Source organism: Notothenia rossii (assembly GCF_949606895.1).
Source record: "Notothenia rossii genome assembly, chromosome: 11".
NCBI lineage: Eukaryota > Metazoa > Chordata > Actinopteri > Perciformes > Nototheniidae > Notothenia > Notothenia rossii.
Genome location: NC_136910.1, coordinates 33,747,162 through 33,763,557, shown reverse-complemented (window position 1 = coordinate 33,763,557; position 16,396 = coordinate 33,747,162). Strand labels below are relative to the sequence as shown.

The window sequence follows — 16,396 nt, the reverse complement described above, 5'->3', positions numbered from 1 at the left end:
CCTTGTGACTATTTGCTTTTCCGCTAGCACCACCATGAAGTTGCACCACTTTTTTGAAATGTCCAAAGAACTAATGATCCTTTATCTTTCTTTTAGCGCTATCATCATTGTTAGTTGACCAAATTCCTGCAAAAAGTTTAGCTTTCCCATTAGTCTCAATTGCACATTGTTTCTACTGCTAGCTAACAATTTGAGAATGCTAACATGCTAATCTGAGAAAGCTGAAAATGGTAAATATATTAACAGCATGTTAGCTTGATGTTAGCATTAAGCTCAAAGCATTGTAGAAGTACATAGATCTGCAAGCATGGCTGTAGATATAGTTTTGCTAAGAAAGATACATTTTAGATAGGATTTTATGCTTTTTATACTTAATGATTGACTAATAAAAGTAAGTTGTAATAAAAGAGACAGTGGGGAGAAGTAATAATCACAAAACCTCCTTTTCTCAAATGCAGGGAAAAGTGGCTCATGTATGGCAGAAATATGTAAGTATGTCCTCTTGGAGTTAATAAACCAGTAGATTATTAAAGGGATATATGCAGAGATCTAATGCATAATTGATATTCTCCTAAAAAAGGAAGAAACGGGGCGCTAAGGAAAGATGTATTTAGAGTAGGATTTGTCTTCTTTCAAACATGAATGCACCTTATGTTTATGAGTGTGTTAAAGAGCAACCTGCTGATGTTTTATGCTTCCATTTTAGAGTTTACCACTCTGACTGATGAAGTGCTAAATTTCCAGAATGACTTTATCATAACAAAGTGAAAATGCACAAATTAAATAAGTTGATTTCTTCCATGTGGAAACAGTCTTTTCTGACCTACCAGTTCTGAATTGGGAACAATTTCTCAAAACAGCATCCTATTACATAATTTACTATTCTTGGATATGACCCACTAATAAGGCCACATGTGTGTGCTGGTGGTCAGTGTATATTGATGAATGGAAAAGGTTTGCATTTGAAAGCCAAGGCAGCTAATTGGTTTCCCCCTTAATACTGCAGGTTTCTTAGGAAAATTATCGGCATAGGATGAAATTAAATACTGCAGTAAAACTTGTCTCAATTAAAAAAACTCACTTCAAATGAAAGAGAAAAACAGAGGCAAACAGCAGGACTGCCTGTGATTTACTCACCAGCACGGCCAGAATGTCAGCACTAAAACAGCAGGGCCCAGGGGTGTGTGAGTTAAAACACTGCTCTATAGTGTGTGTGTGTGTGTGTGTGTGTGTGTGTGTGTGTGTGTGTGTGTGTGTGTGTGTGTGTGTGTGTATTGGTTATGTGTGTGACATACTGGTTCTCCATCTGGTCCAGGTGGTCCTCTCTCCCCAAAGTCCCCTGGAAACCCCTGAGGACAGAGACAGAGAGGCTTTTATGTTCTCAGCAGCACACACACTTCAAACTCACAACATCCATTACATTTAAAGGGTCCATTTGATTTATGCAAGTACAGTCTGCTTTGTTTAACATGCAATATCTAATTAACACCTCTGTTAAACTAGTTTATAATGTTTTCATTTATTTTCTGTTTACAATCTATTCTTTATTTTTGTTATATGTCTTGCATTACGTAATCATTGCTCTTTTCTAATATGCAGTTATCAGATGTGTCTATATAATGTGCATGTTTCATAATTATGTAATACAAAAAAAAATGGAAAACAAATTCATTTGATATAAATGATTTTGCCATTTTGTCAGTTAACAGTTTAGTGCTACTATTTGTCGTCTTATTGTGAAGTCGATCAACAGAAAAAAATCGGGCAACTATTTTGACAGTCAATATGTTATAATATAACCGTGGAAGAGAATTATTCATGCTAAAATTGCAGCAATTATCAAGATTTTCTTGCTTTTTATTTGATATCAAATTAAACTGAACATCGTTCGATTAAAGACGGAAAGACAACACCTTGAACTTAAATACTATGAGACTTTCTCTGACATTTTGTGGATCAAATGAATATTATAGAAAATAATTGGTATATTGCTCAATATTGAAAAAGTTTGCTTATCAAGAAACTCAGCGAAAATGGAGCAGATGTTTTTATCGGCTATCGTTTGAGGTTGTCAGCGTCTCCAGCTGGTCTCTATCGTCTCCCGAGATAAATATCTTCTCATTAGCTGCTTAATGCTGCGCTGAATCCACCAGCTAGTTGCTAACCTTGTCTGACAGCTGTTTGGTGAGGGACAGCTAGTGTATAGGAGCTTGTATTTAAAATGAAGATCGCTCCATGCCGCTAAAACAGTAGAGTTATGGACCAGAAAAGCAAAACAATAATCTGAAAGACACCATAAATCTCCATGGAGCTGATGGGGAACATATATCACGTACAAGTAGTATTCTGATTTATTGTATATTACAAACTAAACTAAACTAAACTAAATTATAGTTATTTCCAAGTCATCAAAGTGAAATGCACTTTTTGTTGATGCTAACGGACGTTTCTTAAACACAGAAATAAGAAACTTGTTGTAAAAAATTACCAAAACGTGCGTTTCATTGGAGGATGATATGTTTAAATTATTGCTTAAAGTACCACTCATGCAAATGCAGAATAAACCTGTTCCACTTTAACCATGCAGTCAAGATTTACAGACTATATGTTCACAAATACCGCCGCCGACTGTTAGATAACCAAAAGTGATGCTACTGTAATTGCACAGCAATTAGGACCATTTGTGTCAAACATAACATTAGAAATAAAGAAATATGAACAAAATAGGAGCCTAAGTGCCCCATTATATGCATTAAATCCATCAGTTGTAGGGTGTCAGCAGCCAGCTGTTCTACTTCTTGGAGTATTTCTAAATGCAAGAGCCAAGTAATTACTCTGTCCATTTAGCAGTAAACAGGATGCTAATCTGAGTTTTGCTAACAATTGTTGGAGCTGCAGAGACAAACCACATTAGCAGAAAGCTCGAGGGCCATGTTAAACACAGAGCATCCAGAACCTCTCATAATGACCGGGTCCTGCTGCGGCCGCCACACATTGTTCCAGAAATGCTAATTACTGTACCTCCCGTAAATAGCAGCTATTTATGTAAGAGTAAAGATGTTTGAGATATACAGCATGTATTTATTTTAATCTGTTGCTGGCCTTATAGAAATAGAATCTGCTGACTGAATGTAAGTCTTTGTGTTCGAACCTCACATTCAAACAATAATAAATCCTTGTGACTGATGGTATGCTTTCCTAACCTTCAATTTAGTGACGCATTGAGTCAACGACTCAGATATAACTGCATTTATTTCTGTAACAGTGCAACATTTTTTTATTTTCTCCTCCTGTCCGGCCATTGGAGGACATTCCCAAAAGATGGGATGGGACGGCTTTGTGGTTCTTAGAGGTTTTTTGCGCAAAGAGGGAAGCACAAGTGCAACAGAAATCTATGAAGCATGACGGGGACCCAAAGGATGAATCATACATCTGTCACCGCAACCTTACTACGAACTAAGGACAAGTGTGGGAAATATAGCTTTGCCAAGAACAGCACTTTGATGAGAGTCATATGTCTGCTTTTACACGCTGTTAGAGAACCTTCAGTAACACACTGCAGCAGCAGTCAGATAGCGGGTTAATGTGAAAAAACTGCAACTGATGAGCCTCAAAAAGACAAACAAAGCCAAACAAGGCCAAAAAAGTTAAGCTGAAATGCAGAACTCTTGGCAATGCTCTTCGGAAACTTTTTAGGCTATCCACTGTTTTAGATATATCCCTCATCACTCTTTTGGTACATGTTGGACTGATTGTGTGTGTGTGTGTGTGTGTGTGTGTGTGTGTGTGTGTGTGTGTGTGTGTGTGTGTGTGTGTGTGCGTGTGTGTATGTGTGTGTGTGTGTGTGTGTGTGTGTGTGTGTGTGTGTGTGTGTGTGTGTGTGTGTGTGTGTGTGTGTGTGTGTAGCCATTAAAGCGCCTGGCTGCTGTTCAGGTGCTTCTTCTGTTCTTTATCCTCCGTCAGGGAGGAGAGGGATGATCTCTCGGGGATCAACTTGTAAGTGTACTAGCTTTCCATTTTCCATGAAGGAGCACTGAAAATCTATGATGGTGTTTTTGTGTGTTTTCCACTTGTGTATACTGGCCATTTGTAATGGGGCTGTAGCAGTTAAAATTGCCTCCTGCAGGATTTTAAATGATGCTTCTACTTGGTTTGGAATAAAACTGGGTAAATAATGTGTTTTCTTTTTAACGTAAAACGCCTTTTTTTGGTTTATCCTGATAGTTTTACTGTAATTTTTAAGTTCAAGAGTACTTCTTTTATGCTTGGTATGGTGTCTTTAAAGGTGCCTCCAAATTACATCTATAATTAGTATTATTAATGATATGTTAAATGGTAAATTATGATTCACTGTCATTTGTCTGAAATAGCAGTGCTGCAGCTGTCATAAGATCATCCAAGAAGATGACTTCTCGTCCATATAAATACTTATTGACTATTTTTTCAGTTTTTGCATGACCCTTTCCAAAGCTGTATCATTGACTTCAATAGGTTTTCGTTGCAGAAAAGTGTCTGAAAAACAAAATCAGCCATCAACTCCAAAGATGCTGCCCTGTCTGAGTGTGGAGAACACACACAACACACACATCCCAAGCGAACACATGATCCAAAGCCTCACAAATGGGGAATTTGCACCCACAACTACTTCCTAAACATTTGTATAATTACAGAATAAGTTACAGTGCAAAACCTCACACAGAGCGGACACCAGCTTGCGTGTCAACAGACTTCTTTTTATATTTAAATGACTTATTTGCTGAAAAAACAATAAGCAGCAGCTGCAGGATGATCTCAGTATGGAGTTGCACGGCTTCACACTGTTTCTGAAACAGGCCGTCAAACTGGCTTTTACCACTATCTGACACGCACACGCATAACACAACCGACAACTTCCTCCAAATGGCTGGGCTCCATGCTGGGGGGGACCAAGAGCCATTCACTCCAACAAAAGCCTTTTCTGGTTGCATCCAAGCCCCCGACGTGCGGCTGCGGGGACTACACACACACACACACACACACACACACACACACACACAGACAGACAGACAGACAGACAGACAGACAGACACAGACACACACACACACACACACACACACACACACACACACACACACACACACACACACACACACACACACACACACACACACACACACACACACACACACACACACACACACACACACACACACACACACACACACACACACACACACACACACCTCTGCTGCAGCTAACCAACAGCCATGGAAATACTGAGCCCAAACGCTGACGTAAATCCAGACCCCATAAAGTTTATGTGTAGTTGCAGGAGTCTCTGCCCCGACAGCTCTCGATACGACCCAAATAGAAGAATATCTTTTAAAGATTTGAAAAGGTAGTTCATGTAATTCCCTTGATTTAAGGTTGATTGATATCTTTCACCATCTCCTCAAAACTGTCTATCGAGGGTTGCCTTTCGTTTATTACTCCAGTAAATGGTTGCTTTTTTCCTAGTACAACATATTTTTTATGCGTTTTATTTCCAAGAAACTCAGCAGCACATCACTGCTAAACAAAAGATTTAAAGTGGCGCTTTTGTATGATTCTTTGTAGAAAGATCGCATTAGTCGACTAAGAACTTAATTTAAGGACGGCCCTGATCTTCTACTTTGAAAGTAAAATAACAGAAGTCACGTTCACATTCAGCAGAGCACAGTTCATCACATTTTGTAAAGATTATCTGTAAAGTATGTTGAGACAAAACTTTACCGGCCTACCCATCTTGCCCCTCTTCCCTGGTACACCGGGAGTGCCCTGAAAATCAAAACAAGAGAGAGCAGAGGTGGAGAGGAAAACAGAGCAGAAGGGGGAAAAAGGAAAGGGTTCAGGAAAGGTAGAAACACAGAGAAGACAGACATTATGTAAAAAGCATATCAAAATCAAACATAGCTGATTAAAGCCCACCCAAAACACACTATAGCTGCTGCAGCAGCAGATGTGGGGAACAGCTGACTGCAGCCATATTTCCCAGCTTATTATGAGGGATTTAGGCCTCCATCTCAAGGCCTCCATATATATATATATGTTAAATAAACACGGCCCCTCCTGGGAGAAGGCTGGCAGACTGTCTGATGTGCAGCTAAGGTATGAACAGGTCCTGATTACAGCCTGACGCAACCTCCTGCAGCATGTAGGCTCATCACTGCATGTTTTAGAGGCTGTGCAGCAGGGGGAGGCCGGGATGAGTTCAGGCAGTTCAAAGGCTCTGAGAGGGGCCTTTTATCATATGAGTCATCAACACTCCCACACAAACCCGTACAGCAGCATCCCCGACAGCTGGGGAGCGTTTCCAACATTATAACAACAACAAGACAGCTGAATGAAACAGCAAGAGAGACACTGTTTCATCTCACAGGGCCCATTAGCCGGGTTCACTTGGTCACTGGAGGTTTTTGCAATAATTGACTGTGCTTTAGAGAATATAAACGCTGGACAGAGGTACATTCATTACAGGGGATTGCTTATAAACTACTCAAGAATTTCCATTAGCTGATACTCTGTATTTAAAACTTTATCCATCCATTGGTTAAATTCCCCAGCTACCCATCGGTACATATAGCATAAGAAAAGTTCCACCCTTACCAGCTGCAAGATTACATGAATATATTAATGCATCAATAATTATAAGCTGGTAATATGATATACAAACTTCTAAAATGGTCCGCAAAATGTGTATTTTTGCTAATACTTTTGTACTTTTACTTAAGTAAACATCTGAATGCAGGACTTTTACCTTAGCAGAGTATTCCTAACCAGTAGTTGTGCTACTTATACTGCAGAATAAATTACTGATGTCATTTGTTTATGTAGAATATACACATTTTACAAGAACTCACTCTTTCGCCATCGGCCCCAGGCAGGCCAAAAAGCCCCGGGATTCCAATGAAACCCTGCAGGAGAGGAGAGGAAGAAGAGGAGATAGGAGGAACAGGAACATGGGATGTGAGTATTTAGACACTACAAAAGCAGCAGCAGGAAGAAGAACAGTAACTCCCATTGGCTCTATAAGGGCTGAGTTTCAGGGGGCCGGGGGATCCAGTATGGATAGGGTGGACTTCCATGAAGAACCAAGCCATGAGGCAAGTGTATATGCCCATGGACTGCATGGTGCTGGCTTCCACGATGTAGTCCAAGGGCACATACCCTCACGCCAGGGATCTCTGAAGACAGCAGGACGTCACAGTGAGCTGCTGGTGCAGGGGGAGACACACACACACATAGGAAGACAAAAGTACACACACCACAACAAGTAGAACACTGGAGGAAGTAACAGGCAAGTGGTTTTTACGTGCACACAATATGGAGATTACTGCAAAAGAGAGTATTTGGAAAGGTGGCTCAGTGAGAGAGAGAGGACGGGAATGCCTCCTTAAGACAGCAGGGCCTCATACGGAGCTTAAACAGGAAATTCCAGTCAGCGGGGGCGGGGGTGGGGCTTCGGAGCAGCCGAGGGGAGCTGATAAAGAACCTTTATTGGAAAGCAACATAAAAATCCCTGTTTGTGTGCGCTAGCGTGTGTTCTTTGAATGTGTGCCTTCAGGGTGTGTGTTTGTGTGCGGAGGCTTATCAACAGCCAGTCTTTCAGAGAGCGTATACAGTTACACAAGGTTTACATTACAACTGAAGGCTCCTCATTCTATTAATAGTGGTGCACACTGTGAGTCATGAATGTGTCATGTGTGCAGAGGTGCATGCATGCTTCTATACATGCGTGCACTTTGTGTATTCCTCGTGCAGCAGTTTAACAACACAAAATGTCAACAGTTAGCAACCTTTAAGCAAACAACTTTCTGCCTTTAACTCTTCTATACATATTGCGTAATACAAAGTGTCAGAAAGCTGTCAGGCCTGTTAACTTGATCACAGGTCCTGTCAGAGCTCCATGTTAGTCCTTTAGACTTTAGATCAAATCAAAGTTGAGCAGAACATTTATAGGGAAGACGCTGAGTTAACTTACCCGGACGCCTTTAGGCCCCATTGGTCCTATAGGCCCTGGTAAACCCTGAAAAACAAAGAGAGGAATTTGATTTTTGGCCTTTACTGGTTTATATTTATACCTGAAATAGTGTTTCCTCAAATACACTGTAAATATGATAGTCAACGTGCAAAATTATGGAATTGCACGTTCAAATATGTAACCTACAGTCTATCAAACACATCAGAAATTCCACCATTTTATAAAACATGTTAAATTATTTCCAGGATCAACCTATAAATCAACAACAGGCCAGTAAACTGGAGATGATTTTGTGCAATAAATGTACCCTTTTGGCCTTATGGTGGCTTCTTTTGAATTATTATTCTGACTTTTTCATCCAAATATTTTCCTGCAGGTCAGCTGTTAAACATAACCTAATACCATTGGCCCTCTGCCCTCACTATGTCCTCGACTACTACAGTACCAGTCACAGCAGAGGATTTACTGCACCTGCCTGCCAGGATAACCTTTGGCACCTGGGCTTCCGACTGGACCATGCTCTCCCTGCAGAGGGGGAAGGAAGAAAGGGGGGGAGAGAGAGTGGTGGGTTAGGTAATCAAAATGACAGTACCACAAACACACATTCTGCAGGAGGAGAGAGTTTCAGAGAGGGAGACAGAGCTGGGGCTAGGATTTAGCTCAAAAGTATCCGAAGTGTAGAACTAAATGCCCCTCTGAGTGTTATCACTTTAGATTCATACTGTATAACTGATACATCAATATGTACGACAAGTACCATTTTACGTGAATGGAAACTTAAATCAAGTTCATTTAAATGCACCAACAACAATAACAAAAGGAACACCTCTTCAATAATAAATAATCACTGTGAATTAGTCCTATTGTCTTCGTTTCTCCCCCCCCCCCCCCCCTTACTTTGGTGTTGTTCGTGGTCAAATTTGACCGGTCCTGTTTTAACAACCATTAATCATCACCAAATTTCATTTAACGCCCTTTCAAACTGTAAATATTGTATCAGACTAGGTATACATGAACAACTGCAGTAAATATACAAAGAATAGACACTGAACATGTATTGCGTGTGCCAGGTGTGATCCATGTTGGGGGACGGGCACATAAGAGTGGCAAATGTGTCAAATTGTTCTGTCTGTGTCTGTGTGTGTCTGTGTCTGTGTGTGTGTGTGTGTGTGTGTGTGTGTGTGTGTGTGTGTGTGTGTGTGTGTGTGTGTGTGTGTGTGTGTGTGTGTGTGTGTGTGTGTGTGTGTGTGTGTGTGTGTTTTGTATCTGATCCGGATGGTTACTAATTCCTTTTCTTTATGGCGGTAATTTTTGACCGGGAACACCATGGGTGTTACAAAGTTGACTAAATCATCCAACATTCAATGAAAGTGGTGATCAGCAATTTGACATGTTCAAATGTCTACTGTGAAGGATATCATAAAGCCTTAATGCAATCGAATGTAAAACAAAAAAGTTATGATTGATGAAAGTAGTGAATCGGTCAGATTTGACCCGAAGACAACAGGAGGTGTTTGCTGTTCACTAGATTTACCGCATGAAAATGCATGATATTTTACAACTTATATAATTTCTATTGCTTTATGTTCTGGCTTTTTTTTTTGGAGCCCAAAACATTTATGTATTTCATTTATTTTACAAAAAACTAAATGCAAAATAAACAATTTCAAAGATTAGTTTAATTGATAAGATTATAAATACTATTTAGTCTTTTTATATTTTTGTCAAGCATTATATAATATCATATCGTAAATTATGTTGATTGTGATCATTTTCACTCATCTGAGACCATAACAACCCTATTCTGGATAAAAAAACTTATGTTGTAAAGTAGTAATTATAACTACAGTATAGTGGAGCAAACTGTTCGAGATGTGCCTGTGAATTTAAGTGGAGTAGAAGTACAAAGCAGCACTAAATATAAGCACTTAATTACATGTACTTTAAACTTGTACTTTAGGTACAGTACTTGAGTAAATGTTCTCACATTCACCACTGCATATTGCACATTCCTACAAATGATATAAATACATGTTGGAAACCAGGACTCATGATTCCTGCTAGAGGTTGATGAGATGTGGTCTGAGCACAGAGGCTGATTAGTACTTTGATTTATGTGTGCGTGAGTATGCATAACACACACATACAGCAGAAGGTTGTGTAGTGTTCATGTATAACTTCCTTTGACACACTCCAGACGTGCGGCCATGTGCACTGCTGGCCATTCCCTCTCTTGGATAAATATAGTGCATAATGCAGCCAGTTAGTTAACACTTTGGCTGAGTAGAGGTTTGGACCTTTAACCAGCCGCCCGGGTTGTATTATAGTAACAAAGAGTCATCAGCATATTCTGCAGCTGGACCCTGTTGGCAAAATCTGGATCTGCCAAACAGTTGTGCTGATGCCTCTGTCACTGGTGCTAAAGTGATTCAGACTTGAGGACATGATCATCATTTCTGTGGGAAAGAAGGGGGCGTTTGAGGATGGACACGGTGTAAGGACATGGCGGTGAGAGAGAAACTCCAATGTGGGAAATCCCTGCACTGACGTCACAAGGGAGAATGGGGACTCACTTTAAAACTGTGTGACAAAGAGGTGCATGTTCCACTCTGCTTTCCATGACTCAGGCCTTTCCCTAATACAAACAGTAGTATGACCCAGCCAGAGTGGAAATAGCTCTGGCCTGGATGCTCCACACTTAAAATAGTCCCTGTGGGCTGGACTTAACAGCCTCATGTCTCCTCCCACTTGTAGCAGAGAATAAAGGAGTTCATTGAGCTGATTTCCCGAAGAGGGAAGGGGAGTGTAAGGGAAATCAAATCCACCATATTAAGATAGCATCAATGTAAAATGCCATAACTGTCACAAAAAGGAAAACGTTCTCCAGAGCTGCAGTGTAAGAATGTGTCACTGTTGGCCCAGTTGACCTGGTCCTGTTTTTCTTCTTAATTTTTTCTCTGTTTGGCATGGCGTTGTGATATCCTGGAGAGTCGCTGCAGCTCAGCGCTCTGGCCAGATGTCTGAATAACAGCCTTAACTTATCGGGCTACTCTGCATGTGTGCTTGGTGCACGCACATTAACACACACATAGAGTGAGCACATGACGACTGAGTTTTAAAGAATGAGGTGAGACGGGAGAATTTGGGGATTAGTCAGCGATAAGCGCCTTGATGGAGGACTCCAAAAATAGCAAAACATGAAGGCAAGTGCAGGTAATGGGATGTACCTGTTGGCAAAATATAAAGACAACAACATCATCTTAGCATGGAGTATGGAAATGTTAAGCTTATTGAAATGTGGGATTAGTGAATGTGTGAAGAGTAGCAGTGGCATGGGAGTAATGCTAAATGTATGTATGGGATTGTGAAATATACTTACAGACTCTCCGGGGAGTCCGGGTGGACCAGGGTGACCTTTCTGTCCCTAAAAAGGCAAACAGAAAGAGAAATGAGAAGTTAGTTCTAGAATAAAATAATCAACAGGTGGCATAAACACTAAAACTGTTCACAGACAAAGAAAAACCAGAACAATTGAGTTTTGTGCAGAGTAGAATATGCATGTTAACGATAAAAACTCAGTGCCATATGCAAGGAATCAATCTGCCCTCCTGTCAGAGGATCAGACTTTCCACTGGCTGTGTTCAGAGAGAAATGTAGCTCGCTGAGGCCGTGCCAGGATCCTGGCATGTCGAGGATATAAATGCCTTCCTGTTCGAGTCAGATATCTCTGCAGAGCAGACTGCAACACTGAAGACAGCCTGACATAGTGCTGCCCTACAGTTCTGCTGACTGCAGCAACACGGACCCCCAACAAAGAGCGGACGGAAACTAAATCAAAGGTGGGAAGACGTGCCATTCAAAACCACAGTTTAATAGAGTGGGAGAGCAAAAAAGAGAGACAGGAAAGAGGGAAGGAAAACAAAATAAAAACAGAAGGGCAAAGAAAGGAGAGCCTCCTGATGTCCCGTTTTCCTAAACCACAGCTCCGGAGAACCGGGCCAACACTCCCAGAGTTCCTGTAAACCGTCTTTCAGCCCTGAGCTCTGACTGCAGCAGCATCTCTTCTCTCATGATGCTAACCCATCACTCCAACTGGCTTTCACCCTCATCCCAACACTTTAAACTGCAAACGTCAGCATCATACTCCACGTTCAGCACCTAAATCAACAAAGTATATTTTAGTTTCCTTTTCCATCACAGACCCAATCATTCATCATTGTACCATTCTCTCTGCATCCAAGACAAATCAAAGCTCCTTTCATTTTTGGAGTATGTCTTGCTACACCTCACATCATATGCTGACATAATCAAAAGAGCACTATGAGGAGACGCTCGAAAATACGTGAGTAATACACAAACAGAGATGTTACAAGGTGCTGAGAGAGCGCTGTAACGCGAGTGGAAATGTGTGTGTGTGTGTGTTTTCCATCAGTTTGTGAGAGCACTGTTGGTAAGCAGTGTTGTGGGATGGATGCAAGTGCTGACACATTGCGCCTGTTTAGAAGATTTCCATTTGATGTTGGGCAGTTATAATATCTTGATGATGAATTCATGTTTGTCTGACTCGCCTACATGTGTCTGAATCTGAAATCTTTTGCCATGAGCCTCGATTTCTCCGTCAGGTTGGTCTCCAGCCCTCCATCTTTCAGGAGATGTAGTGACCCAATGTCGTTCTCATGAGACAGTAATGGAGACTGAAATTTCTTGCAGAAATATATCCAAAATCAAACAATTTTCAATATATTATGTCTGTTTTTAAAATGTTCGAGGCCTCAACATTCTTCTCTTAAATTCTAAAATAAGGATTTTAATGACTTGGGGGAACTATTCAAGATACAAGTGATGGACCCTCTATCCTTTCCTAAATTGATTTCTTTACTACTAATATTCTTGTGTGTATTTTCTTCTTTCATCAGTCTTTGTTAATCACATAGAAAAAATGCATAAAAGTGGCAGGATAAATAAAACAAAACTGATAACCTGTAATGTAAACACCTGCAATGTGTGCACATGTATTCATCAAACCGAGGAGGAGAAACACACAATACACACGGCGTTCAAGCACAAAGACACAGGTACATTGTCATCGAATGACATAACATAGTTAGTACAAACATGTGTAGAGGCTTTTGTTCCCAGGCTGTGCTATGAGGTCCATGATCCACACACACACACACACACACACACACACACACACACACACACACACACACACACACACACACACACACACACACACACACACACACACACACACACACACACACACACACACACACACACACACACACACACACACACACACACACACACACACACACACACACACACACACACACACACACACACACACACACACACCGCCCCCCACCTCCTAACCCCACCCGGTCATCTCTAATCTTATCTCGCTCATTAGAGCTCTCTAATGAGAACGCCCTTCCCACCGGCCTCTTGTGTTTCGCGACACTTGTTCAATGAGCATGTGTGTTCAATCAGATAAACATACCCAATGCTTTTCATTTAGCTCCCCGGTAGCTCTTTGTAACACTTTTGTCCACCACATGTTACCCCACTGAGTCGAGGAACATCCAAGGGAAGCCCATTTCAGAACAAATGATCATAAAAGACATATTGTGTCTGCAGAAGATTTGTGATTCCTCTGACTCATTACCAGTTACCATGTACCCACTACAGCTGTCCTCTACTAAAGTATTTGACCTGAGTCTCAAAAACTACAAACACAATTAAGTATTTGGTACAATCTAAAACTAAAGTCGCAAACTTTAAATATAAGCTCACATAGGGGTGCAAAAACCTCTCATATGGAATGTTATTTTTCTTGAGTTTTGAAACAAATCCTGACATTTGAAAAAAAGTGTAAAATTGTTTGTGGTCTAGAAAATAAAAAATGGTACTTATCCCAAAGTCTCTACCAGATTCAAGACTTTAAACCAGACAGAACACATGTTGTTGCATTTCTCCTTATCAAATTAAAGGTAATCTATAGTTAACAACTGTACACCACAAATGATGAAGATGTGTGTTCCGCTGTCTGGTAGCAGAAACACACTGCTCAGCTCATTCATCTCTGCCTTCATCCATTCTCTCTCTCTCTCTCTCTCTCTCTCTCTCTCTCTCTCTCTCTCTCTCTCTCTCTCTCTCTCTGTGACTTCCCTCTGCAGCGTGGAGCCAGATGATTGCTCAGAGTAATTTTCTGGCTCCATGCATGTTCTGCACGTACAGCCCAACATAAAGCCTCTGCGCGGATGTCTGGCAGGCACAGACGCACCAAACAACTGCAGGAACCTATCCAGACAATTTGGCTGAAATCCACCCCGGCGGAAGAGAAACGTCTCATCTCTAGACTGCTTCGCAATTTCAGAAGCATGTTGTGCTTTAATGCAGTATCACTATTAAACAGTGGAAGACAGATTTGTTGCTCTTCTTGCAAAACATGCGAAGAAAATGATGGTTGATTTGACTTATCCCATAATTACAATGATGATTAGCATGTGGATTTGTTAGTTTGAACAGCGGGCTGGAGCTAAATGGAGAGACTTTGGTTTGGAACAGCTCTTTGGGGAGCTTCAGACAGATTAGTGTCGTACAGTAAACTGTCTTGCATAGATGAGGAAAAAGAGTATGAATAATACAGTGTATCTCCTGCAGGGAAACTACAGGAGATCATTGTACTCTGTATTTGAAAGATGTTCTTGTTAGGAGAACGATGGTTTGGATTTAGTTGAAAGGAAAATCCTCTGCATAAAATCTACAGTAGTCAGCAATTTATAGTACATTTGCTTTTCTACTGTGTGCTAAGAGGCAATTGAAATAGTACATAGAAGTCTACAAACAGTGTCTTCAATCATTGACCCTAAAGTCCTCACACATGTACATGTGTGTATGTAGGAGAATTGCACATGTACATAAAGGAATTTATCATAAACAAAGAGCCAACATTATGTGTCTCAAGAGGGTCATATTTTCACAGAATATAACATAAAAAAAACTGAGTGTACATGAGTGTTTATGGATTATGGACTCCTGTAGCTGCATATGGACTCTGTAACAGACCTTCAGGGACAACACTTTTATTCCTGTAGCCTCCTGTAAATCTGATTTACAGAATATCTCTCTTCTAATGCAATGATACAATAATTTAATGGTATGAGAATCTGCATAGTTTTGATAACTGTGATCAAGTTGAACATTAACATTGAACACTTTATGACTACATCTAGCAAAGTTTCTAAATATTTTTTTTAATTTATTCTAAAGGTCCCCTGTTATACTGTTTTTCATCAATATATATCTGAAGTGTTTTGCTCGAAATACCAAACAGATCACCCATTTTAACATCTCATAATCCCCTCTGCTTCAGCCCTGTTTCCAAAGTGCTAATTCTCTGTCTGTTACTTTAGATGAAAATAAGGAGCCCCTCCCCACGCCCCTCTGAGAGAGATTTGGTTAAAAAGAACACAAAAGGCGCTTTCACACCAGAGTACTTTTCCCAGTATAGTTCCGATATAGTTCCGAAAATGTGCGTTCACACTAAAAAATCCGGAACTACAGTTCATGAGAACCTGTTCACCCCCTTTTCAGTCCTTGCTAGAGAGCAGGTACTTTCCTGGGGAGAAAAAGGTTCCCATTTCTGATTGGCTGGGCGGATTACAAACCACGCCCCGTAAAACTCCCAAAATGGTTTGTGAAGCCGCCAATTTATTTTCCTCGCATTAGCATTATTAGCATTAGCCCAGCGCACAAACGCAGAGGGACTAACTTATGGCAACACAAAAGAAAACATGGGAGCGGTGGAGATGAGAAGGTGTCGGCGTTTCTGGCTATTTACTCTGGGACTTCCAGCCGGGGACTTCGGGTGGCAGTATACGCCGTGAAGTTATTTGCGGCCTGCCAGTAAACCCAAAGCAGAAGAAGAAGAAGTGACGTCAGCGGCTTCATTTGCCTAATCCTCCCTCAGGGATTTATTCCGGTGTGAACGTGATCTGCTCTTTAGTTCTGATGAACTAGGTACGGCAAAGTACTTTGTGTGAAAGCGCCTATTGGTGCTCTAGGAGGAGATTCAGGTGATAAGGTGGGGGGGTACCTTGGTTGGTGATTGGCTAATGGTTACACAAGACAACACATCGTTATGACATCATGAAGTGGCCAAAATCTGATCAGCTCATTTTCAGACAGGTTTTTTATAGAAATGGATCAGGAGAAAAAGAGAGAGAATCTTTTTTCCTGAAACTTTCAGAGTCTCTTTCCACAGAGGGGACACATGTTGATGTAGAAGAGACATGAAGAAGAGGGAACACATGTTGATGTAGAAGAGACATGAAGAAGAGGGAACACATGTTGATGTAGAAGAGACATGAAGAAGAGGGAACACATGT

The 16,396-nt window shown here is 40.9% G+C and overlaps 1 protein-coding gene across 1 annotated transcript in view; it reads right to left on the bottom strand.

The window, feature by feature from the left end:
• Positions 1–16,396, bottom strand: part of col27a1a (collagen, type XXVII, alpha 1a) — a 103,656-nt gene that overhangs the window by 37,983 nt on the left and 49,277 nt on the right. The window contains exons 8-13 of the mRNA XM_079657754.1: positions 11,380–11,424; positions 8,472–8,525; positions 8,001–8,045; positions 6,880–6,933; positions 5,753–5,797; positions 1,296–1,349 (exon numbers count right to left, since the gene is read on the bottom strand). Of these exons, the coding sequence (XP_079513880.1) occupies positions 1,296–1,349; positions 5,753–5,797; positions 6,880–6,933; positions 8,001–8,045; positions 8,472–8,525; positions 11,380–11,424 (297 nt within the window). The remainder of the gene's footprint in view (positions 1–1,295; positions 1,350–5,752; positions 5,798–6,879; positions 6,934–8,000; positions 8,046–8,471; positions 8,526–11,379; positions 11,425–16,396) is intronic.